A 26,145-nucleotide genomic window follows, 5' to 3' on the forward strand; every position below is an offset into this window, starting at 1 on the left:
ACTTTTGCCATACTTAACTCATTAGGAGCAAGTCACTAGATCCAGCCCACACTCAAGGGGAAGGGATTACACAAGAGCATGAACGCTAGGGAGGCAGGGGTCACTGGGATCCATCTTTAAAGCTGCCTGTCACAGCAGACTTAAGGAAATAAGACTAGAAGTAAAGGGACCATTTAGGAGGCTATTATAATAATCCAAGTGAAGTGATGTGGAGATTATTGTAGACATATGTAATAGAGTGACGGGGAGGTGATGGAGTTTAGAAATGTTTAGAATGTTAAGTCATGAGAACTTGGTGATTTAGAGGATGAGGGTTTTAAGGGAGAAGAAGCAATTAAAGGTGGCATCTAATTATTCTTGGCTCGTAAATCACTATCTGACTGAAGAATATTTTCATTTGAATGTGACTTAAACTCCTGTCTACGTTGAGCTTTTATATTCATTACTGCTATTCTCTCCACACTTTCAGTTTTCTAAGCTTGCCCTTGGTGTTGCTTCCCTGGACACCAGTTTCTCAATATCTCTCAGTATCTGTTTAATTTTTCTATTTGTTTCTGTTCCTGTTTTTACCCTCCCTATCCAAGTACTTATCACTGAACACAAAGTATGGAACAGTCTCCTAATTTCTTCCCTGGGGCCTTTCCTTTCTTTAATCTAGATTCTAAAACATCTAATATCTATGCATTTATCATTCATTTAACCAACAAGTATTTATTGTGGGCCCACTTTGTGACCAGCACTTTACTAGGCCTCCTTGGGAATATAACAGTGAACAAGACAAGCATTGTCCCTGTTCCTTTGCGTCTTCATTAATATCTTCTCTTTCTTTTCTATCTGTCAGAAGTACTACTAATCTTTTAAGGTACACTTCACCTTCTACCTTCCTTAAAAAGGTATATGTTTTGTTTTGTTTTTATCTCTATCTCCTATAGCTATAATCAGGAGGGGTTTTACTCTAGAAATATTGAGATTCTACAAGTTTAAAAGAAAGAACTGGCTTAAGCTATTAAGTGTAATGAAGCTATTCTTGACCTTCCCTCTCAGTCTGCTTCAAGAAATAGAGCAGTGCCTCACCCCCTGACTCATTGGACTCTCCCTGAAGAGCTTTTTAAAAACATAGATGCCTCAACTCTCCCTCAGAGATTCTCATTCAATATGTTAGAAATGACAACAAACAAGACTCTAAGGTGAATTTGATATGTAGCTGGTTTAGAAAACTACTGCATTAGAGTCACCCTCACCATTACACTATTAATTGCTTTCTGTGCATTTAACCATCCAAGTAGCCTAAAGCCATAATTTCCAAATACTGGTTGAGGACTAATTACATCAATTCATGCAGGCTTTGGGGCCCTATCACTAAAGGTGCTGATTCACTAGATCTGTGACTATATCCAGGCTTCTATTTTTTTTTAATAATCAAAGAAGACTGATATATCATCGGGTTGGAAAGACACTGGACGAATGAACTTAATATACTGTATTAATTTTTTTGTATTTTCCTTAACAGTACTGTTCAGATAAATGAATGTAAATATTTGATAAACGTTAAGGACCAGTTGGCCATGATATGCTTTATAGATTATCCTTGAAGATTCTAGCCATTTGAAGTCATATTTTAAATGACAGTTGAACAACTGCTGTGTTTAAATTTTAGATGCTCCAGTACTATTCAGTAGTATGTTTGTTTATTGTTTCATACATTGATGTATTTCATTTAGCTCTTTTACTTTTACTTTAAATAACTTATTTGTCCCATGAAAAATTTGGAGCAATGGCTGGATTCTTTTTCCTCATATTATTCTGACAAATCTTTGTTATATTCTATTGGGAGGTATATTATTACTTTCTTGCAGGATGGGATTGTCAGAATGTGGCTTTAATAAGTTTGATGTCTTCCTTTTCTATAGTGTTATTCCTCTTTTAAGAGAGTCTGTTGGAATATTAATGCAGAGAACTCCTCCCCTTTTGGAAAATATTCTCCCTCAGTGCTATCAGAGGGTAAGTTTCAAAGCTTCCAAACCATTGGGTTTTGGTTGTTTCCAAGCTGTTAGGGGTTATAACTTTTATAAATATGGGTAGCATGTGTGTATAATTTAGTATTTCTGCCAAGACTGAATGCTGACCATGAATGCCATTTATACAAACCAGAATAAAATCATTGGAAAATATTGAGCGTCACTAAAGAAAATGTGGTAGAAGTTGTCCTCATCTAGAAATCAAGCAGCTCTTTTAAAATATACATATGAATAGCAGATGATATAAGCATTTCTTCAGCATAGATTTTGTGAGCTCCCCTTTTATGCCATATATTCTTCTAAGGTACTAGGGAGTGTAATGGTAAATAAGGTAGTCAGGATCTATCAAAGAATTTATGGTCTGGTGGGGAAACACAGGCACTAAACAATAAATAAATAAGAAAATATCAGTGATGATTACTATAACAGAAATAAAACAAAGTCATGTGAGACATGGATGGCTACGTCAGATTTATCCGGGAAGTCATATTCAAGGAAATTGAAATCTTGTTGACAAGAAGGAGCCAGACATGAAAATCTTGGAGAAGAGTATTCCAAGCAAAGGAAAATGCTAATGCAAAAAGGTCTATGACTGGAACTAATTTAGTGTGTTTGAAAAACAGGAAAAAAAAAGCCATTGTGGCTGAAGCATAATAAAGGGAAGAGTGGCTGGAAAGGCTGGGGAGAATGGCAGAGGACAGATCATATAGAGGTTTTGGTCTTACTAAGAGGTTTAGATTTAATTCTATTCAGTGGGAAGCATTAGAAAGCTTTTAGGCAGGTAGAGTGTCACAAAATTTAAGTTTTTAAAAGCTTATTCTGCTTGCTATTAGAGAATAAACTCTAGGGAGAATGAAAGCAAAGAAAACCAGTTAAGAGGCTGTTATCTTCTAATCTGAAAAATCGTGGCCTGGACTACAGTGGTAGAAGTGAAAATGGAGCTAAGTAGATATTTTGGATAAGTTTTTGGAGATGGATTATATTAGCAGAGGGGAGAAAAAGTGTTGAATCGCAACTAGGTAGATGCTAATACCATTTGTTGAGGTTGATGCAGGTGTGAGGGTGGAAGATCCTCCCAGATCGAGAGTTCTATTCTGGATATGTTAAAAATGAAATGCCTACTGCACATCTAGGGGAAATGTCACTTAAGTGGTTGGATATGCACATCTGGAATTTTAGGGACTGATTAGAACTAGGAGGAGTTTTGAGTCATCAGTATATGACTAGCATTTAAAACATTAGGATTATGTGAGATTACCTTGGGAGGATTAAGCTCTAATCTTTAGGTCAAGTTTCAACTCCAGATTTAGAGCACAGGTGGGAAAGCCAGGAATGGGAGCTGGAAAACCCAGAAGAAGTTGAAGAAGGAGGAAGTAATCAACGGTGCCAAATATTTCTGTGAGGCAATTACAGTAGGAACAGAGAAGTGACCATTGATTGGGATCATGAACAGCATTAATGGCATTGATAAAAGCATTTTCAGTAGAGTTTGGAGAAAGCATGATAATAGCAGATTAAGGAGAAAATGAATTGGGGAGGTAGAGATAGTGGTTACAGTCAACTTTTTTTAAGAAGTGTTGTTAAAGGGAACAAAGAAATGAGCTGATAGCTTGGCTGTAGATATAGTAACAATGGTGAGGGAATTTGTTTTTAAAATAAGATTTTTTTTAAAACAGCATCCCAGAGAACTTTCCCCAATAATGGAGATGTTCAATAATCTACATTGTCCAGTATGGAAGTCACAAGGAACATGTGGCTATTGAGCGCTTGAAGCTTAATAATTTGAGCTAGCGCAACTAATTTTTAAATTTCATTTCATTTTCATATATTTAGTCACATGTGTCTAGTGACTTCCATATTACACAGTGCAGTTCTGGAGCCTGTGTGTTACTGATGGGAACAGACCGACTGACAGGAAGAAATTGATGGTATGGTAGTGAAGCAGGTTACTTCACTACCTGCTGAAGGAATGAAGTTCTTGAGAAGGTGAAAAAGGATAGAACCCAAAGCACTATGGAGGAATTAATTGTAGATAGGAGGCAGGGGTACTGTATCCCCCAAGGGAAGACAGAAAGTGCTGAAAGAGATGAGGGCTGACTGGTGGATTTGGTGGTGCAGGATAAGGGATTTTCTGTGTGCTTCTATTTTCTCTTTGATTTACAGGGCAGAGTAATCATGCAGAGAAATTAGAAGACCAGAGGAGAAAAGAGAAGGTATAGAATAGTTCTTTTTGAGTTAGGGAAAGTGAAGTGCTGCCCATTTGACATTTGTGGTTTTATGATTTTAAGGTAGGACCAGTCAGCATAGTTGTGGAAGAGAAAGGGGCAATTTATTGAATGCCTACTCTAAGCTGGTACCTATATTAAGTGATTTACATATATTGTTTCTTTTCTTCACATTAACCATACAGGGTAAGTTTCATCTTCCTTTCCCTAGGAAAATTGAGTAAAATTGAGGTTCAAGGATTTAAGTAACTCATCTAAAGTCACAGATGGTAGTGGCTGAATCTGGATTTGAATCCATGTCATTCTGGCTTTAAAAGCTCATGCTCTTTCTGTTAAACTACACTGTCAGAGCAGGAAGAGCAACACAGATTTTCATCTGTAGCTACACTTTGCCCACTTTTTTTAATTTGAGTAAAGTTAATGCCAGTTTCTATAAGAATCATTCCTTAACTTATGCTTTAGGATAACTGCAGGGATGTGCTTGTACTGCTCTATCTATGGAGGTAGAAGAAATCTGTTCAGTCAGGGTGTTGTTTCCCTAGCAGTCAGTATACCATTTCCATTTAGAAAAGTGTGGAGGGATATCAGGTTCAAACCACTGTGTCATCAGAGTCCTGAAAGAGGAAGAGGAAGTCCACCTTGACCTCTTTCCCTAGTAAAAGCAGATTTTTTAAAGGGCACAATGGTTATTGTCTCACATTTCCCACCAAGTGTCTTGGAGCTTATAGAAAGTAATCCTACATGCATCAAATTCTGATAAAAATAAATATTTTTGATAGATATCAGTTCAACTTTTTCTTAATTGACATCCCAAATAGATAACTTAAGAATCAGGGAATCTCAGAATTCAAAAAGATCTTATTATTCATTTGGCCCAGACTTCTATCTGTTGGAAGAATCTCCTTTGCGACATTCAGTTGGTCATTCAGCTTCTTGACTATTTCCAGGAATCGGTAGTTAACCCCTTCACAGAGTAACCTCTTTCTCTTTTAAATTGCTGTAATTGTTATAAAGATCTTTTTACATTGAGCCTTTGTTTTAACTTCTGGGTTCTGATCTTAGTTCATCTCCTCCAGATCTATACAGAGATATTAAACAATAGTGGTGATATGGACATCTTTGTAAAGATTTTCCTGATCTTCAAGAGAATACATCTAACGTTTTTTCCTTAAGTGTTTTCTGTACATTTTGGGTAGATAGCTTTTATTAAGTTAAGGAAGTGTCCTTCTAATCATAAATAGGGGTTGAATTTTATTAAATAAGTGTAATGCTTTTATTGAAATGACTATGTGATTTTTCTCCTTTGCTTCACTAATTGAAGAATAACAGTAATAGAGTTTCTGGTGCTTAATCTTTCCCTCTTGGGATAAACCTAACTTAGTCATGATATGTTATTTTTTAATATACTGTTGGAGTTAGCTTATTTAATTCATAAGAGAAATTAGCTTATGATTTATTGTCTTTATCTGGTTGGGGATCAAGATTAATTCTTACTTATATGAGATAGCACCTCTTTTTTATTTTCTGGCAAAACTAAGAGGTTATGTTAAGTTTCTTGAAAGTCTGCCCTCTGGGACTGGGGTTGGGGGGGTGCTTTATGAAAGAGAACTTTTATTACCTTTTCAGTTTTTAATGGCCCTTTTATATTTTCTGGTTTTTTTCTTATATTACAGCATTTTCTGTATTTCCAGAAATTTATTCATTTTGTCTGGATTTTTGAAATTGTGTTTTTTGTTGTTGCTTTTCTGATTTTATTATTTATTTATTTTTTCCAGCTTTAGTGAGGTAAAATTGATAAATGAAAATTATGTATATTTAAATTGTACAATGTGTTGTTTTGATATACATGTACATTGTGAAATGACCATGGAACACTTCATGAATTTGCATGTCATTCTTGCACAAGGGCCATGTTAATCTTCTCTGATCATTCTAATTTTAGTATATGTGCTACCAAAGCAAACACCAAAATTGAATTTATATTCATTTTATATACATACATGTACTATTTACTGAGCATTTACTTGGGCCAGGCTTAGGTCCTTACGGTTTTAGGTGCTGCGGATACAAAACATAAAAATCGAAAATAAATCCCTGCCTTTATTGAGCTTGAGTTCTGCCAGAGGAGACAGGCAAGAAACAATATAAATAACATAAGTAATGTAGTGTGCGACATTACATGCCGAAAAGTAAAACAAAGCAGAGAAATGTAAAAATAAAAGCATTGTAGTTTTAGATGGAATAACAGTAGAAGGGCCTCCTGAGAAGATGGCATTTGAGTCAAGACCCAAACAAAGTAGGCCAGGCAGAAATCTGTAAGGAAAGACACTCCAGGCAGAGGGAATAGCAAATACCCTGAGACAGGAGTGTGCCTGACTTTTCAGAGTGGTGAGGAGGCTGCTGTAGCTGAGGAAGAGGGAGCAAGGGGAGGAGCAGTAGGAGATGAGGTAAATAAGGTAAATAGCAAGGGGCCACATGACGTGGGTCCATGTAGGTCATCGTGAAAGCACTGGTTTTTGTTCAGAGTAAGATGGGAATCTACTGGAGGATTCTGAGCAGAGTGAAAGCATCTGATCTAAAGTAACAGATTCTTACTTGGGCTACTGTTTTGAGAATAGATGAAGAGGTGCAAGGCTAGAAATAGAGAGACCAGTTAATAAGGTATTACAATAATCCAAACTAAAGTGGCTTCAACTAGCCTGACAGCAGTAGAGGTGGTGAGAAGTGTTTGGATTCTACTCAGCTGTAGTATTTTGTACACCCACATATTGATACATTCATATAGTATTCCGTTTTATGGTTTTTAAAATCTGTTGTTTGTAGTTCTTTTCCTTTTTCATTTTGTACTTTGTTTAATTGCGTGTTCATTTATTTTATTTTTTTACCGCCATCAGAGTTTGTCTTGACAGTGGTTGTCAACCTAAGGGTGTAGAACACTTAAGGAGCCACTGGAAAAACTTTGAGACATCCCTCCCTTTTTTGGTTGTCACATGAGTTGGGGAAGGGTATATGTTGGCATGTAGTTCACTGGGTCCTGGGGATGCAAAGATCCTGTAGTTCTGACACTTGTACACGATGAAGAATCGTCCTGTCTAAAACATGCCCCCATTACGTACGAAACACTGACTCTCTAGCTCGTTAATCTTTTCAGAGAACTAGTTTTTTGATATTGTGAACTCTGTCATTTCTAAATTTGTGGATCATTGATTTCCATCCTTTATTTCCTTCCTTTTTATTTCTTAAGTTGACTTTGTTTTTTTCCTAATTTCTTAGCTCATTTGTATTTATATGTGTCTTCTGATCGATGTACAGTTGACCCTTGAACAACACAGGTTTGAACTGCACGTTCTACTTATACATGGATATTTTTCAATAGTAAATAACCACAGTACTGCATGATCCATGGTTGGTTGCATCCTCAGGTTTTCGACTGAGAAGAGGGCTGGCATCCCTAACCCCTGTGCTGTTCTCGGGTCAACTGTATTTGGAAATGTAAATTTCACTTAGGCACTCTCTCAGCTGTGCCCTACAAATTTTGATATGTGTTTATTTATATTTCCCAAACACCTGTCATGGTACCAGCACATAGTAAGTACTCAGTAGGTATTTGTTAATCAATTCAAACTGCCCTCCCCACCACCAGCCCACTTTTTTCATTAGAGAGTAGAATCCATGTTTACTGATGTGTTGCATAATTTAAGTTGGGTGTACTTATACCTGAGTCTATGTTAATGCGTGCTCTTTATATTTTAGGTGCAGCAGTTGCAAGGAGTTTACAGTTTACAAGAACAGCATTTCTGGACCTTATGTTCTGATGTTTATGTTGGGACCTTGAAATTAGTAGTAGCACCTGATGCTGATGCCAGGTGGATTTTAAGCCAAACGCATAATATATTTACTCAGGTATGATTTTTTTACTAACTTCTTTTAAGGGTCTAGGAATTTATTGTATCTACTAGTCTTAAAAATATTTACTATTTAACATATTGAATATATATATACTACACTGTGAGGTAAGTGAAAGTCTTTTTTCAACCAGAGTCAAATTTGGGAGATCCTTGCTTTAGTGAATACTGTTAATGAAGATAGTCCTGTTTACTCATTGCTGTACTGATTTGAGCTCCTTTAAGAAAAAGTAGATTCTCCCTCACTGTACACTCCTTATAAGACATGTTATATGATATTTGAAGCTAGGAATTCTAAGATAGCATTTGAAATAAGAATAATGTCTGGTCAGTGGCGTTAGCTAAAAGCAAACTATGTTAACATTTTTGTTGATAGCAAAGCCATCTCTACTTCTGTGTCATTTAATGGCTTAATATGCTGTTGAGTTTTTCTTAATTCTGTATATGGAATCATGAATTAGTCAGTGCATGATTGCAACCAAATTATATCAGGTGATGTTTATGCCATCATGAGTTGACATAGTCGGTGACTGATAAAGTAAAAGTGATTACTAGGTTATTCTGTATATACTGGGAGAATAAGAACATCATGTCAAGAATGTCTGAGGAGAGAGACCACAGATTTTTTTTTTTTTTTGGTCTAGCTTGCTGGAAATATTTGGCAAAAAATCTAGATGTTGACACTGCTTCCAAAATTATCTAACACATAAATCTAATGAGGAAACTGATTCCATGCCTTAAAAATCTGTGCTTCAGTGTTCATTGCAGCACTGTTTACAATAGCCAGGACATGGAAGCTACCTAAGTGTCCATCGACAGATGAATGGATAAAGAAGATGTGGCACATATATACAATGGAATATTACTCAGCCATAAAAAGAAACGAAATTGAGTTATTTGTAGTGAGGTGGATGGACCTAGAATCTGTTATACAGAGTGAAGTAAGTCAGAAAGAGAAAAACAAATACCGTAGGCTAACACATATTTATGGAATCTAAAAAAAAAATGGTTCTGAAGAACCTACGGGCAGGACAGGAATAAAGACACAGACGTAGAGAATGGACTTGAGGACATGGGGAGGGGGAAGGGTAAGCTGGGACGAAGTGAGAGAGTGGCATGGACATATATACACTACCAAACGTAAAATAGATAGCTAGTGGGAAGCAGCCGCATAGCACAGGGAGATCAGCTCGGTGCTTTGTGACCACCTAGAGGAGTGGGATAGGGAGGGTGGGAGGGAGATGCAAGAGGGAGGAGATATGGTGATATATGTATACGTATAGCTGATTCACTTTGTTATACAGCAGAAACTAACACACCAATGTAAAGCAATTATACTCCAATAAAGATGTTAAAAAAAAAAATCTGTGCTTAAAAACGGACCCAGCCCTCCTGATGTGATGCAGTGGGAAGTACACAGCATGACCTGTGTGGCAGTCTTGCCAGAAATGGTTAATGTGAATCCCGTCACTAATAAACAACCAGACAGACCCACCTTGTGGACTGTTACCCTGGATTCTTAAAAAGTGTCAGTGTCACGAAAGGAAAAAAAGGAACGACGGGGGATCCTTCTAGATTAGAGGAGACTTCACAGTTCAATGCAATGTGTGGTCCTTGATTGGATCTTGGACTGGGGAGAAACAGCCACAAAGGGAACTATTGGGTAATTAGAATATGGACTACATAATAGCTCATATAATTGTGCAGGTGTTAAACTTCTTGGGTACGATAATGGGATTGTTATAGAAGGATGCTCGTATTCTTAGGAGATACATGCTGAAGGCTTTAGTGGCAAAGTATCAGGATGTCTAACTAATTTTCAAATGTTTCAGCAAAAGTAAAAAGGATTATAAATAAATACATATATAGAGAAATAAGGCAAATGTGGCAAAATGTTTGCGATTGGTTTACATAGGTGATGGGTAGATATGCATTTATTGTGCTATTCTTTTGACTTTAAGGCTTTTCAAAATAAAAAGTTAAAAAATAAAAGTTTGGTGGCTCCTCATTGCCACCAGGATAAAGCCCAAACCTTCTAGCATGACACAATTAACTTTTCAAGCCTCTCTCCTACTATTATTCATTGCCATGTTCTTCATACGCCAGCCCCACCAGATTATTTACTTATCTGTGTGAGACAAAAATCCTACTCTAATGTAAAGGTCCAATTCAATTGTTACTTTCTCTCTGAAGCCTTAAAGACCCTTCTAAGCATCATATATGTAGAGAAAGAGAGAGGGACAGACTGACAGTTTAAATTCAGGACCTCAGCATAAATTAAACGATCTCTCTTCTCTAATAGGGATGTATGGTTATGTTCCTTTGGAATAATTAATGAGATAATCTTACAATGCAGGCAACAGCCAGACTTCCTCTACTACAAAACAATATGCTGGTACCACTTATTTACTCTAGACTTTTAAGAACTGTCTTTTCTTAACAGACATTATAAGAAGTCTGTACCACCATGAGTTTCATAATGCAGCATGCAAAACCTTCACAATATGTCTGAATCCTTCTCACACCTCCTCCCTTTTTCAGAGGCAAAAAGGAGAACATGACTAGCAGCAACAACCTTGCTCTTCACTGCCATTTCTAGATCATTATTCTCTCCTTCAGCCTCGATTTTCTCCTAGTTATACCATGTCCTTCCACCCTCACAGTCTGAGCTTCTGCCCACCTCTAGGATACCTCATACCGTCCTAAGACTTTGGCACTTAAGTCACTTAATTTTCCCTCTGAGAAGGAATGCAATTTATAGGTTTAGAAATGCGCGAGCAGCTGTGTCTGTGCTTAGAACTGCTGAAGTTGTAATTGAAGTAGGTAGAGGGAGGTTCTTCTGGTAACCTTAGAAATCTTGGCTTTTACAATGGCTGAAGTTGAAAGTTTACTCAGCTGCTTCTTTGGTTTTGGAAACTGTATTTGGGTTTTGAAAATTTTAAGCTCTAAAACATATTTTAAGCCTTTTTATCAGCTAAGGTCAAGCCCACTTGATTTCATTCCTTGCAGAGACTAGGGACTCTCTTAGGCTTGCAGTGAAAATGGTTCAACACATTTTTCCCAGCGGGCAGAGGGAAGTCATCCTTCTCATGATTTTCATTCCATACATTTAATGATTGTAAAGTTGTTTTGTGATAGTTGTTTTGGTTCTGACATATGCAAAATTGAAGTTTTTTATTAATTTATTTTCCTTTTCTGCTTATGCCCAGTCATGCATATTCATTATGCTATGAGTATATCCAAGGCCTTGCAGTAACATTTGCAATTCAGGAAATGAAATTTAAATTTTTTTACATTTTTAAAAAATTTTAAATTATATCTTAATCATAGATTTTACTTATCAAAAATAATAAAACTCAAATTGCTCCATTTTTGAGAAAAAAATTACACTAATCCTTTAAGTACATTTCTTGTAGAAAGACTTGAAATACTGGTGGCCTTAGTTCCAAAAGACCAAAAGAAGGATTTTCTCAATACTTTGTGGTTCTATGACATTTTAATGTATTTTTCTTATAGCTGATCTTAAATTGGAATTTAATTTTTTTTTTTTTTTTTTTTGTTAAAAAGCTGTTCTCATTAAAATTTATATGGGGATAGCTTTGAAAAGGTTAACATAAGTTTGAGAATTATAACATTTTGTTTTGTTTATAAAACTATAAGCTTTGCGACTGTTTTGGAACTGTACATTAAGCATGTCTTTTTATTCTCATGTTCCATAGTTGTCACTGAATCATGAATGGCTAAGGCAGTTGGCTTGCTATCACGAATATAGAGCAATACTAGTGAATTGGTAGAAGTCTCTTCAGTACTTTGATTCCTTTGGGATTATTAGTTAAGTGATAATCCAGTTTTTAAACTACAGGGTTTTTTGTTGACATAGAAGAAGTCCCTCTCCTTTCCACCGCGTGCACTAACTTTTTAAAAATGATTTATCATTTGGGAACAGATGAAATAGAAAACTTATTATTTACGTTTAGTGTATGAACAGGAAGTGGATGTGGGATACTGGATGAGGAAGGCAATTTATCATTTATGTTTCTTGTCTTAAACTGGCTGATATCATCTGTTAATTTTTTTAATACACTTGTGTTAGAAATAAAGTTTGAAGAAAAATCTAGAATATGCTTGGGTTCATTACCCTTCTCAGTTCCACAGAGCAGAAAAGACAATCAAGGCTAATGCACATTATTTACTCCTTGATAGAAATTGTACCTTGATATCTTCCATCTTCTCTTCTGCCTGTTTCTGTTATACCTATTAAGTCCTAAACCCCTAGCTTCCTGCTTCAGCTTTCTGTGCTCTATTTTCTAGGCTCAAAGTAGAAGTTAACACTGATAGCCAGGAAGGAACCAGCAAGCCTCCTCACTAACCCAAATGGGAGTTCCCCAAGATTCAGAGCCTCCCACCTCCACCGCTGTCCTGCGGGCGTGATCCCTTCCTGTCTCTGACAGTAGGGAGTAGAAGAAGCTATCTGTGCCTTTCCAGGTGGCTAGCTAGTTTTCCACCCTTCCTGTTTGTAGGGGGTTTTAATCTTTTATAATTATTGATCTTAATTAATCCACAGGGGTTAAGTGTTCATTGGTTGATGGTGGTGGAAATAATAACGGCAGCAGCAGCAGCTAGCCTTATTGAGAGCCCGCCACATGCCAGGCACTGTGGTAGGCACCTAACATATTAATCTACCTGCAAGACAGGTGGGGTATTATCCCCAGTTTACAGAAAAAGGAACCCAGACCCAAGTTACTGTTCATGACTTGTAATTTCATCATATTAAGTCACTATTTCACGAATTCTGAGATGATTCAGTTTTCACATGGAGGAGTAAGGCAGTTTTTCAAGAATTCATTTTTAAGGGATAAAGACTAATATTCTACATTGAGTCAAAAATTAGAGTAGAAAGTTTCTGCAGTTTTTGAGAATTGGTAGAGAAATAAAAACAACCCAGTCATTTTCTTTAGCCATATTCTTGTTTATTTTTCTAAATTTTTACTGCTGATTTGTTTTCCTTTCCACAACAATGAGTATTTATGGAGAATATTCTAAGTCTATGATTTCAGGTTAGCACTTATTTTCTTAGAAGCATGGATGTTAAAAATAACTAGCTGTCTTTCCAACTTAAAGTGTCAACTGAATTATGGTTTATACATGATTCTCAGGATATAAGACACAACAAGTATTCTATGGTTTTCACTTTTTTTGAGGACAACCCTCAGCCGGCCTTAGTGTCATCCCAGTGGTAGGTAGAATATTTAATGGAACGGAACACTGTTTTGATCTGCTGGAGTATTTGTCATGTCTTTGTCGTGTGGATAAACTGTACAGAAAACCTAGTTTGCATTCAGGAAGTAGGTGACTTACTAAAGGAGTCTTTGGAAATTCCTCTTTTTCTCTCTACATTGAAGGAAATTGAGAAAGGAAAATGGGAAGCTGGAAGACTTAAAGGTGTTCCCATCCAGCCAGATGGATGAAACAAAATGACTTTTTCTGTTAGACTGGGCTTCTGTGTAAAGCAGTAGGCCCTCTGGGGAAAGATTTCAGCTTGAGTAATTAACTTGTGATTATGCAAAGATCAATTTACCTAGCCTCTTTGTTTTTCCTCTTTCTTTTTTATTGCCTTGGGCTACCTCATTTCTTATTACCATCTTCACTGTATATGGGGGGTGGGGTGGTTAGGAAAGTGGCAGAGATAATTATGGGAGCCCAACTTATTTTGTCCATTTTTCTTTCATTAGCAATTTTGTTAAAGATAAAAGAAATTAAGCCAATTTATTTAGGCAATAGTTGTTTTCTCCTAAGGTTAGATACACAAGAATTTTGCAGAAGGGCTCCTAAGTATAGTTATTATGGGGCCCATCTGGGTTGAGTAAATCAAATGTAATCAATCATAATAATTTGTTTTTTATAGCACGTAAGAATCCTTTCTTGTATATTCACATATGATCCTTACAATAGCGCCTGATATGTAGCAAGGATTTATTAAATGTTTGTCAAATACTGGATGAATATGTAACAATTTTGCGAGATAAGTAGGATTGGTATTTATCAACACTTTTAAAATTAGGAAAACTGAGATTCTGTTTCAGTTTTTAGCTTAAAATCATACAGATGTTAAGTTCTATCTTTTTTCTGCCACAAAACTCTTTGAGTGCGTGCAATTCAATGTATTTTCAAAGAACTTTAACTTTACCACAGCAAGGATTTTTCTTTTCTTTCTTTCTTTTTCTTTTTTTTTTTAAATGAGGCAAAAACGCTAGCATGTTTTCTGTGCCGGAAAGCTCCTGGGGTCTTTTCCAGCTTTTTATTCCACTAGAGCAGCTCCTGACTCCTTAGACATTCATTAGTGCTGGGCAGAGCCCTCCGACTGGAGTGCTAGAAAAAAAGCCATGCTAGAAAGTAATGCTTTCAGGAGCCCAGAAATTCCTGGGAGAAGGTAGCGTTATTATTTTATCCCCCACTCCGGCTTTTCTTTCTCTTAGATGTTCCACTTTACTCTTCATTCTGTGTTGCTGACAAGAAAGTGCTTACTGTAACTGATTGTATGCTTTAATTTTTAAAAATTGTTTTTTTATTTGAAAGAAGGAAATTAATAGAATTTCAGTTCATCCAACAGGTATTTATTGATCACTTACTGTGTGCTGGGCACTGCTTGAGGTTCTGGGAGTCAGCAGGAAAAGAGACAAAGTCCTTTTATCTTGGACATTATCATTGGAGAGTGACAATCAACAGCATCACAGCAAATAAGTTTTATGATATATTAGAAAGTGATAAGCGTTATAGATAGGGAGAGCAGGGTAGGGAGACTGGGGGTGCTGAGGCATTTACCATCTCTTGCACCAAGCTTTGTTTTTGTCCTTTTGATAGATAGAGATAGATAGATAATATCTATCTCATCATCTCATCTGACATACTATATTTACTTGCTTGTTTATCATCTCCCCTCCTTCCTAGTTCCCAACAGCTTATAAACTCCAGGAGGGCAAGGGTATTTTTTACCTATTTTGTTGGCTGTTGTATTCCCGGGGGACAGAAGAGTGCCTGGATTCCAGTAGATGCACAAAATGTATTTGTTGGGTGAATGAATTGAATGCATTTTTTAATAGGGTGGTCAGGGTAAGCCTCACTGACATCTGAGTAGAGATGTGACAGGAAAGGGAGTATGTCATGTGGCAATCTCGAGGAACATTGTTCCAGGCAGAGGGCCCAGTGTGGCTGGAAGAGAGTGAACAAAGGGAGAGAAGTAAGAGATGAGATCAGAGAGGTAATAGGGGCCAGATCATGGGAAAGCTTTGAAGGCCATTGTAGGGCTCTGGGCTAAGGACTGAGGAAGGTAAGCTGTTGTAGGGTTTGAGTGGTGGAGTGACATCACTATAGTTGCTCTGCTGGAAACAGACCAAAGGAGGGCAAAGGTAAAAGAGTGAAAACGAGGTCAGAGGCCGTTACAAAATGTAGCCAAGAGATGATAGTGACTTGAGCCAGGGGATAGCACTGGAGGTGTTGTAAAGTGATCAGATTCTGTATTTGCATTATATTGAAGGTAAGGCAAACAGGTTTTGCTAATGGGTTGGGTATGAGAGAAAGAAAGGTCTTTAAGTTGCAGCATTGAGGAAGGAATTGAGCCTGAGAAGATATAGGATCAACAGTTTTGAGGGGAGGAAATAGGGATCAATTTGGCTGTGTTTCGATGCTTGTCAGACATCCAAGTAGAACTATCAGGTAGATGGTAGGTAGGTTCCAGTCTACAAAAGGTGTGAGCATGTAGACGGTACTGAAAGTCTGGATACTGGGTGAGACCATCTAGGGGACAAGTGTCAAAAAAGAAGGGATCTGAGGACTGAGCCTTTGGGTATTTGAGTGTTTAGTATTCAAAGACAGGAGGAAGAACCCGCAAAGGAGACTGAGAAAGATTGATAAGTGAGGTAAAAAGGCAACCAGCGAGTATTCTCTGGAAGCCAAGAGCAGGAAAAGTGTTTCAGTAGGAGGAAGTGATCGTCCGTGTCCTTGCTGCTAGATTAATTACTAAGATGAGGACTGAGAATTGAGCACTGGTCTAAGCAATTTAGAGGTGACCTTGACAGTTTTGGGAAGTGGTTGGCAGCAAAAGTTTGGTTGAAATGAGTTCAAGAGAGAAGAGAGTAAAGGAATTATAGACAGCAAATATAGAAAAATTGATAAAACAGGAGAGATGGGGGCAATTTTGAGAGCAGTGTTCTTGAATAGCAAGTTTATATCCAAAATTGAAAAGAGGAGTTGGAGTGTAAAGTAATTCAATAACCAGTAGATGGTTATGCTTATTTCAGTGTTTAAAATCATTTATCATAGGAAGATTTAGACTAGATAGATTTATGATTTTAGTAGCCAACTAGTCAAGCACTGTGGTGTTTTCTAGCAGAATAATGGTAGCTGGGTAACCTCATTTTTCCAAAATTCACTTGGGCAGGGCATGTAATTAGTAGCATAGCTTTCTTTTGTAGGGCTAAATGGAGACTCTTTTTTGCAATTTATTAACATACTTGTTTCTAAAATAAAATTATTGGCACTTTACGATGAAAAATGGAGAATTCTTTCCCAAAGACAGAAAAGAAAAATAATTCTTCCCTTTTTCAAAAAACAAAAAAAGAAAAGAAATTTTTTTTCCTACTACTTTTCTGAAATGTATAGTCTATTATTGGTTTGTTTGATTTTCTAATTTTTTTTTTTTTTTTTTTTAACTTTTCAGGCCGGAGTGAGACAGCTTTATGTACAGATTGACTTTGCGGCCATGTAAATGAATGAAAAGAAATTATGCTTTTTGGGGGACCTAAGTTTTTCTGGTACTGTACAATCCTAATCATTGTACCTAGCTTTTTAAAGAAAGAAATCATCACTACGACTCCCCAGCACCAAGTAGACCAGGTAGAGTCAGCCGATTGTGCTCTGCCAGGAGTTTACAACTAAGGGATCAGAATTAAGAGGATCTCTCCTGGACTTGTGGTCTTCTGTGCTTCTTCCCTCCAAACCATTTTGATTTCTGAGGTTTCTAGTTTTGTTCCAGGGTATTGTTTTCTGTTTGTTTGTTTCCTTTGTTTTTCATTTCAAATGCCCTCACTCCCACCCCTCATCCTAGCCAGTAAGAAATTCAGACAGTGGGCCTCTAATCATCTGGAATGTCTTCACTGAAGCTGCTGGAAACCACTGCTTTCATTCCCAGAAAACCAGTGTTATTTAAAAAAAAAAAAAGAAAAAGAAAAATGGAAATCTGCTTTATATGTAATGTCACAATCGTTGACGTTCTTCAATATAATCACGTTTGTAAAATTGTTTGTACCTTGCAAACTTATGAACCAAACCATATTGGGTTTTCAAAGTGCCTTTGTATCAGAAAATGTATTTGCCAGCATAGAAATGTACCATCAAAGGTCATGTATATGTTTTTTTTTTAATGGGTATTCTGTATTCTGTACAAAATAAGACTCTTGTTAGTAATGTATACAGATGTCTTTTTGTGTACTTGCAGCATAGGTTTAGATATATAAAAATCTGCCTTTTATTGCTTTATCCCATCAAAAAATAAAAGATGTTATTTTGCTTTTTAAATCAAATTCAGTTATTACATTAAATTATTTTGTGTACTGTGTTTTCAAAACTTTGCAAATGCTTCTGTTATACAGATGGGTGTTTTGACTTACTTAAAACATCTGCTAAATTCCAAATTTCTATAAAAGCTACTGTGTCTGTGATAAACTTTCGTATATCTCTCCTTGCTGTTTTTATAGATTCTGTTAATGAAAGGAAAAGGCATGTAGAGTGAAGGCAGAAATGGTTGTGACAATGTTATTTTGCTTTTTCATTCTTCAAACGCCAAGTCATACGTTTTCCTGTGCAGGTGTTACACAAATACAGTTGCTTTCAGGAATCCTAAAGCAGCATTTTATTGACTTTGAAGTATTAAAGGTACGGAGTAAATGTGGTAACATAGAACTCTTCCTAACACAGGTATCTTGGAAGTTAATAAATAAGTTGATTTCTAGGCTCTTGTGTGTTTGAAAAATAAAATTGCAATTTGAGATAAGTGCTTGAATGTTCTACTTAAATATTCTCTGTGTTTTATGATGAAATTGTTCTGGATAGACATTTTCCCATTGTACTTCATTTTATCACAGTGTATATTCCCTTTTAGCTGAACGGGAAAAATTAAAATTGTTGGGGGGAAAACCCTGCAGGATGGAAATGAATGTTTAGAATGTAGATCAGTAATAAGCACTTTTTCACTGATGTGGCAGAAATCACTGTTGATTTTGTCTAAGTTTCAGAGTATCTGTTTCCCTATTTCTGACCTACAATTTATGAAATATACTGTGTTAGGAAAACTATAGACTGCTTTCTTCATGCTTTTCTAAACCGCTGCAGATTGCCATGAACTGTTGATAGTCCCCTTTTTGCAGATTAAGTAGTATTTTCAAAACATTTTTACTTACTGCCAGGCAGTTCTAAAGCTAAGAATTCCTGCAATAGAATGCATTTAACTGAAACAATTGTTAAGATGTTTCAGGAGGGAAATATAAAAGGAAATGTCCTGATAATGGTACTGCTTTTTCATTATAAGTAGTCACTTGGAAGTTTGCATCCACTACCAAGCCTGAGAGAAGCCTGCGATATTCTATAGGTTTTGGCATATTGTGGAAAATGACAGATCTAGATGAAGGCGGGGATTTTAGAGGTGTGCCTTTAAAAACTAATTATGTGAAATTGTACTGATATTTCACATACAGAGATAATATTTGCACTGGCCTGTAAAATTTACAGTGCACATTGAAGATCCAATTCTGCCTTTCACTGAGGCCTCCATCCCAAGTGAAGTTTCTTGTCAAAATATGCATCACTTTATTTAACTATGCTCTCAATACACAAGTGCATGAGTATGGTTTTTTTTGTTTGATAAGGAACAGAGTGTATATATAGGACATTTGACTGAGATGAAACTCTTAGTTTTGCACCTGTTACAAGAGATCTCCAGTTCATATCATTTAGCAGGTTGGCATTAACATTTATGCTTTAATGAAATGTTCTTAAACCTGTGTGTGCAGCAGGACAAAAAGGAATTTTTTTCTCCCTCTTAGGAAATACTTTGTCTTCTCAATGTTCTTGGCACAGATGTATTGCTGAAGTAGATAATTTCACTGAGAAATACTCCTTGATTATTCTTATAAATTTAGAATGTCCCTATTGTTGGCCTAATTCTTGGGGAAAAAAATGTGAGTATAACTTTGCTAATATTTTAAAAACCAAATATTCTCTGGAGAAAAAAATTGTATTGCTCAGGGAATGTTTACCTTGCCAAGTAAACTTCCCCAAGGAGAAATATACCTATACTAGTTTTGTGTTTTTAAATCTAGATTCTGTTGATCGAGATGAAGGGCTTAACCTATGTACGGCTCCCTTGTTTTGCTTACTCCTTGTGCACTTTGTGAAGGACAGTATCTAGTTTATCTGTAGCTCAGTGTTCCTCACATATCCCCACGGCATCTTCTGCAGAGGCATAAGGAAGTGGTAACAGATGTTACTGGCATTTTCCATGTACCTGGAATGCTCCAGCGTTCTTCAAAGCCTACTGGTAAACACCAATAACCAAAATACTGTGACTTTTGTGCACCTTTGTAAAGCAGCCAAATCGTTGACTCCAGATGCAGGTGATCAGAGTTCTATAATGTTTTTACCTACCATGGAATAATCAGTTTTACAGAATTATTAATATGGTAGCATACTCTTATATAATGCTGGGATTTAAGAACAAAAATAATTCATTGCTTAACATAGAATTTTACATCCAAGGAGACTGTCCTTAGAAGCAGTCTCATTCTACCTCTCACTTTACAGATGAGAAAATTGAAGCGCAGAAATGCTGTCATTTATTCAAGGTCACAGAGATAATGAGTGACAAAGCCAAGACCAGAATCCAGGTTTTCTGACTTACTGTGCTTTGTCTCCAGTGTAATTCTGTAAATGTGTTGAAGAGGCATTTTTAAATAAAGGACGTCTGACCTCCATTTTTGGTACATTAAGGCACTTTATAAATGGAGTTTTTTTATTGTCTTATTTTTCATAGCTAATTATGAGAGTTAGAATATTATTTCCATAGTATTCTTCATGAAAGATACGATTAATTTTTTTACTCTTTTTTACTTTTTTACTCTTCTGGAACCAGTTTCTGATTTTTTTTTTAAAAAATAGTGACAGGTGTGCATTGGATACTTTTAACTTGTGAGTAAATTTTTCTGTTAATTGCCCAAGACTAAATCCAATTTAAGGATTGTTTAATTTCTTTATTTTGTTTAAATTCTGTGAATTGGTGCTTTTTAGAAACCAGGCTAATTCATAGGTCATATCATTTCATCCTTGTTAAGTTTTCAGTCACCGGAGAGCTCTTGAATTCTTAACATTATTCTCAGAGCCGCACAAAACTGGGCATTAAATGTTGTATAGAATAAAACAATTTTTAATAGGGTAAAATTTTGAAGTCTTATCAGAATCCCAAATGCTAAACTGCTACTTTCAACTCTCCATTAAAAGCATTACTTTGAGAAGTTAAAAAAAATAAGAGAAAGACACTTTTTTTCTTTCTGTCACTATCTTCGAAACAAATTATTTTCCACTTCACCAAAACTTTGACAAAAAAGGAAATTATTTTATTCTTTAAAGAACATTCAATAAAAGTTTTATTCGTAGAGGATTCTTTCAAGACACAATCCCCAAAAGCCTTAGTGATCCAGACTTCTATCATAGAATCAAGACAATGAAAAATTATGTATCAAAAAAGAGTATTTGCAGAGAAGTATAGTTCTATTTAAAGGTCAAATCGATGTCTTTGAGGGTGTCTTTGGTTTATGTTTAACCATTTCCTAACTACAAATTATACAGAAAGGGTGGGGTTACTTTTATTAAGTGTTTATGTATCAGGCTCTTTGGCCTTTTTCATGTTATCACATTTAAAATCCTCATATTTTTATAAAGAAGGATTTTTCCATGATTTTGATCCATAGATCTTTTTCAGATATATTTTACCTTCTGATTCTCCTAACATTCTTGTGAGGAAGGAATTAATTCATAACTCCATCTTACAGATAAGGAAGCTGTTGCGAGAGAATGTAAATGACCAAACTGGGGGATAGCCAGTGGTAGAGCCAGTGGTAGAGCGCTGACTCTAGATCCAGTACTTCTTGGTGACAACTACTCTGTTTTGTATGTCATTCTACAATGATTTAAAGGTCCAAGAAGTTGTAGCAGATCTAAACACACTCTCCTTTAAAATCATGAACCATCACCATGAAAAAATTGATATAGGGGAATAGTTGTTATATATATACATTGGTTAGACTCATTCCTTCTTTGGATGCTCTCTTATGCTTATTACCTTTGCCATTTAACTTAAACTGTGCAGGCTAAAAAGAGCAATCAGAGCTCTTTTAAGCACTTTTAAGAACTTTTTTTAAAAAAAGAAAGTAAAAAGTTTTCTTGACACTCACAGAGTAAGCTGCTTAAAAGGGACTGATTCAATAGTGTCAGCGCCAGTGTGTGAAGAGAAACTGAACTCCTGGCCAAGAGACATTAACCTAGTTAGTAGGAAGTTGTCTTCCAAGAAGTACAAATAATTTTGCACTGCATGAGAGGGATACATAGGATTTGATTTACAACATTACATTTTATAGACACCTTTTCAAAAGGAAGAAATATATTTCACAATTAGTAGTATTCTATGCTTAAACTTAATAATATTTAACTTTGAACTCTTCCCATGGCTTTGAAAATTTAATATTTGTAATTTTGATCCTGATGGAAAGTCTGTAAAAAAGAATGTCTTTGTCTCATACATCCTATTGTCACCAAACTTAGCATGAATTTACACTTACGCACTTAGTAAATGTTTGGATAACCAGTGAGTAAATATTGTAGACAGCAGTGGATACACAAGTAAGGACTGGGGACAGGTAAACCAGTAATTTATTGTTTATTACAGAAGACATCTCAGCTTTTCTTTGGCATTTTTGCACAAATAAGTGACTTTATATTCACTTTGGCTATTTTTTTTTTTTCAAGTAGCCCTGTAAGCTAGCTGCTCCTTCATTTTAATACAGGAACAGTGGAAATATCAAGATGTTTTCCATTTTGCGTGCTGTGTTGGACAGGAATTTCGTAGAACTGGGACTGTGGAACCTGGGTCACTTGAATTTTTATATTTTGTATAGCCAAATGAGAAACCACAGTCTCCTTTGTTTTTATAGAAAATTGCCATATTCCTATTACTTTAAGGACCTGTGTATAACATTCTATTTCACTTATCCCAGGTGTATTTTCATCCAAAACTCTTTCAAAGGTATATCTTGAAGGTACTTCTATAAAAACAACACTACATGTATTCATTAAGTGATTTAAACATTCCTAAGATAGCTTTTATCTTCTCTTTTTCCCCTCTAAATACTAAATTTCAGTAGAGCTTCTCTGTATTTCTTTACTTATTTTCCATCTCTTTTCATTGCTGCTTCCAATGTAAAACTTCCCTTTTTCACTAGTGGAAAAAAAAAAAGCTTTATTTTGAATTTTAGTATTTGAGTTTTATGTATCATATATCATGCATCGATTAGGCTCAATGAAGATTCTATTCTGAACTAGACATATCCTGTCAAGAGCTTGCCAAGTAATCATCTCATTGCTTCCTCTAATAGCAAATTCAGTGATATTTCTGCCCAAGTGATATTTTGCCCCAACATTTGTGACTTTGATCAATACACAGAATGGGTCTTTTATATCAGAAATACTGTGAATGAAAAATTGCCAAATCCTATTCTAAACACCCCTACAACTCTTTACCTCCCTGTCTTTAATGGTTTCTAAACATATGGCCAAGTTTGAATTTGGGTTTGATTCCTATGGTGAAGAGTATGGCATCAAAACATTTCTAAATAAACGTTTGAGTACAAGGCTAGGTTGGAATGTCAAAGACTATGTTGTAATTTGGTTTGAATATGCTAAAGTGAGCAATTATGATTTGCCTAAGAACAACACAACAAATTCATAATGCATATTTCACTTTTTTCTACTTGAAGACATTCATGTATATATTTTGTTTAACCTCAGATGTATTTAAAAAGAATGATAAACAATTGTATCAAAATTCTTCCAATAAAATTTCTGTTTAAAAATCTTTACCTGAATTGTGTCTATTAGTTCGATGAACTGAAAAGAACACTGTGAATTTAACAGTTATTGGAACAGATTCTGGAGGACTTAAGGAACGGAAGGGAAAGAATGCTTCTCGGGGCCCAGAAACAGCAAAATTGATCAGGAAAGAGGAGATGGTAGGAGAGTTGGAAATGTCTTGACATTGTGAAGATCCTCATTGTGGATCCTCCTACTCATTATTTTACCTCATAAACAAGTCTTAAAGTATTTCCAGACATTACCATTAACCCCAAATTGTTCTCTCACCTCATTCCCTATGATCTCAGCTTATAGGAAATGAAGACCACAAACATCTGACATGAGCCTCCATTATCCTTCCAAATGTTTTCCCTCTAATCAGAAGAAATTCTTTTTTTTAAGTAACTTCTCCACAAAACCCCAGATCCCACTCATCCCACCTTCTGCGACATACTCTTACAAGGCAGCGTCTTCCTACTATCAATCTTTGCCACACAATGAGGGCTTCGTCCTCAGTGTGTCTGTTGTCAAGCGTCTTCCATGTGGTCTACATGTGCTTCTTCCACTTCCTTTCTAACCATTTCTGTAGCTCCTAGTAATATTGTTTCACTCTTCCCTAGTTTGTGGAGTTAATCAAAGGCCATCGGTGGCTTGATTCTTGTCACAACTGTGGCAGAACTACCAGCATCTCAAATTCAACAAAAAGAAAAGAATACATTTACCTTTCCCACTCAGATCTCTTTTGAACTACCATTTCTGTCAGAATTCCTTACAGAATTCTTAGAAATCTAAACGTTGCCTTTGCCACACCCCAGTTTCCTGAATCCCCTATCACAAAGTCCTCCTCATTCTGTTAGGGGAACCACTGACTGAAACCGCCCGCCCTGCCCAGGCATCACAGTAACCACTTGCATGAGTTCTCCTACAACAGGAGGTCCTGGTAAGGAACGCGGAACTAACAAGCTACCACCAACCGGAAGAATTTGGGAAGGGTCAAAAGGAGAGAGGAGACGCCAGTCCGTATGTCCTACCACCCTCCCAGAATCCTCCTCGCTGGAATCCATCTAGGCTGAGCGATGCACGCGCCACCAGGAAGGACCCTGAGGCAGAGTGACTGGCCAGAGACAACCCGGAAACTAAACCAATTACCCTAAAACCCAGGACGGCAAGCCACGTGGCAGAGCAGTTCTCCTGGGTTCCCTTACCCTCCTGCTCTCCACCCAGGCGCCGCTTCCCAACAAAGTCTCTTGCTTTGTCAGCACATGTGTCTCCTTGGACAATTCATTTCCGAGTATTAGACAACAGCCCACTCTCGGGCCCCGGAAGGGGTCCCCCTCCCTGCAACGATTCTTTGCAAATCTTTTAAATTCCCCTTTCCATTCCCACTGCCCTACTCTAGTACTTCTGTACGCAGAGTCACTCTGAGGAACTGCCCGACTTCCCGTCTATTCCATGCCCAGCTCTAGCCACCTCCATTTCAGCACACACACACACACCACACACCACAAAAACAATTCTGGCCTTAGGCAGGAAGTACAAGGAATTTCTGCTGAATCAGACTCCTGTCCAGGCCCTTTGAAAACATTTCCCCTAACCTGGTTTCCTGATTACCTTCTGCTTGCCCTTCTGCATAGTGGACTTTGACCTGCTAGAGCTAGAGCACCTGCCAGGGGCTCCCTGCCCTGCCTTTCCTGTGTTCTCTGGAATTAGCCTCTGGCCTAGCAGAAGTCCACAGTGGCCTATCAACACCCCTTTAGAACAGCCTCTTCTGTTTACATACAGGTTTAGGCAAGTTATTTACTAAAATAGTTCACTACCCAATCATCTTTCTTTATCTAGAGTTTTTGGCTTCCTTCCCCCCAGAAGCCACCCTGTGTTATACTAACAGAGTAAGCTTCCCAGTTTCCATTTTTATTCCTTCAGCTCAGGAATCGAGTGGCTCTCTAAGTGCTCATCAAATACAAATTCCTCTGAACAACTTTAGCAACTCATAATGCTTTGCTTTCCCTCCTTATTCAATCTCATTTCCCATGATATGGCAATAAGCAAACTTTTCATTACTCTAGACCAGAGAAACAGCAAAGACAGAGAGAAGCAAGCAGGTCTAACAGATGTAGATAAAATGACAGCAATTTAGTATTTTTCATTCCGTATGCAAAAAAGAAAAAGAAAACATCATTTTAATAGGATTCAAGCTCATTCAAACAATCTGTCAGCTCATCCAGCTCTACTTCCAGACTTAAAAAAAAATCTACCATGAAGTTCAGGCTTAGCACAAGCTACCAACATGTAAATGAATAATTCAACTTTATCTAATAAATTCCTATAACCAAGAGGAGTAATAATGGTAACAGTGTGACAATACTCAAAGGCATCAAGTCTGGCACAGTTTAAACAATCAAAATTTATTGAAAACAATGGATGAATTATGCTTACAATATAAAGTTTAGCACCTCTTTGAAAAATGGTTCTGTATGGATTGTTAAAGTGAATTGTACTCTTTGAAAGACAGTCCCTGCTAAAGTCAAAGGATTGAAAATAATACGAAAACAAAAGCATTCCCCAAAGTATTTCCTGACTTTAGGTACATATAATATTTTAAAAGGGTGACACTCACTGTACAAGTAAACAAGAAGTTAAGATTCACATCTAAGCACAGGTATAGTTTCACAGCAATTAGAACCCTGCCATTTGCCCTGGACTTTTGAAAACATTTTAACTGCTTCTAAAATTATAAATAAGGTCTGTCTGATTAGCCATCACTGGTTTTCCACCCTAGGCATTAAGTTAGATCAGACTGTTGTTCAACTTTACAGGGGTTCTCTG

At 36.6% G+C, this 26,145-nt stretch overlaps 1 protein-coding gene and 1 non-coding gene across 2 annotated transcripts in view; one reads left to right on the forward strand and one right to left on the reverse strand.

Moving 5' to 3' along the window:
- The window catches only part of SLC30A7 (solute carrier family 30 member 7), a 76,643-nt gene extending 58,146 nt beyond the window's left edge, over positions 1 to 18,497 (forward strand). The window contains exons 9-11 of the mRNA XM_068540410.1: positions 1,911 to 2,001; positions 7,997 to 8,146; positions 16,865 to 18,497. Coding sequence (XP_068396511.1) covers positions 1,911 to 2,001; positions 7,997 to 8,146; positions 16,865 to 16,912 — 289 coding nt within the window. The 3' untranslated portion in view covers positions 16,913 to 18,497. The remainder of the gene's footprint in view (positions 1 to 1,910; positions 2,002 to 7,996; positions 8,147 to 16,864) is intronic.
- On the reverse strand, positions 6,104 to 6,209 carry LOC137763139 (U6 spliceosomal RNA). The gene has a single exon (XR_011073706.1). It is a non-coding gene; the product is annotated as a U6 spliceosomal RNA (small nuclear RNA).
- Positions 18,498 to 26,145: the final 7,648 nt, after the last annotated feature.

This window comes from Eschrichtius robustus, chromosome 3, assembly GCF_028021215.1.
Source record: "Eschrichtius robustus isolate mEscRob2 chromosome 3, mEscRob2.pri, whole genome shotgun sequence".
NCBI classification, from domain to species: domain Eukaryota; kingdom Metazoa; phylum Chordata; class Mammalia; order Artiodactyla; family Eschrichtiidae; genus Eschrichtius; species Eschrichtius robustus.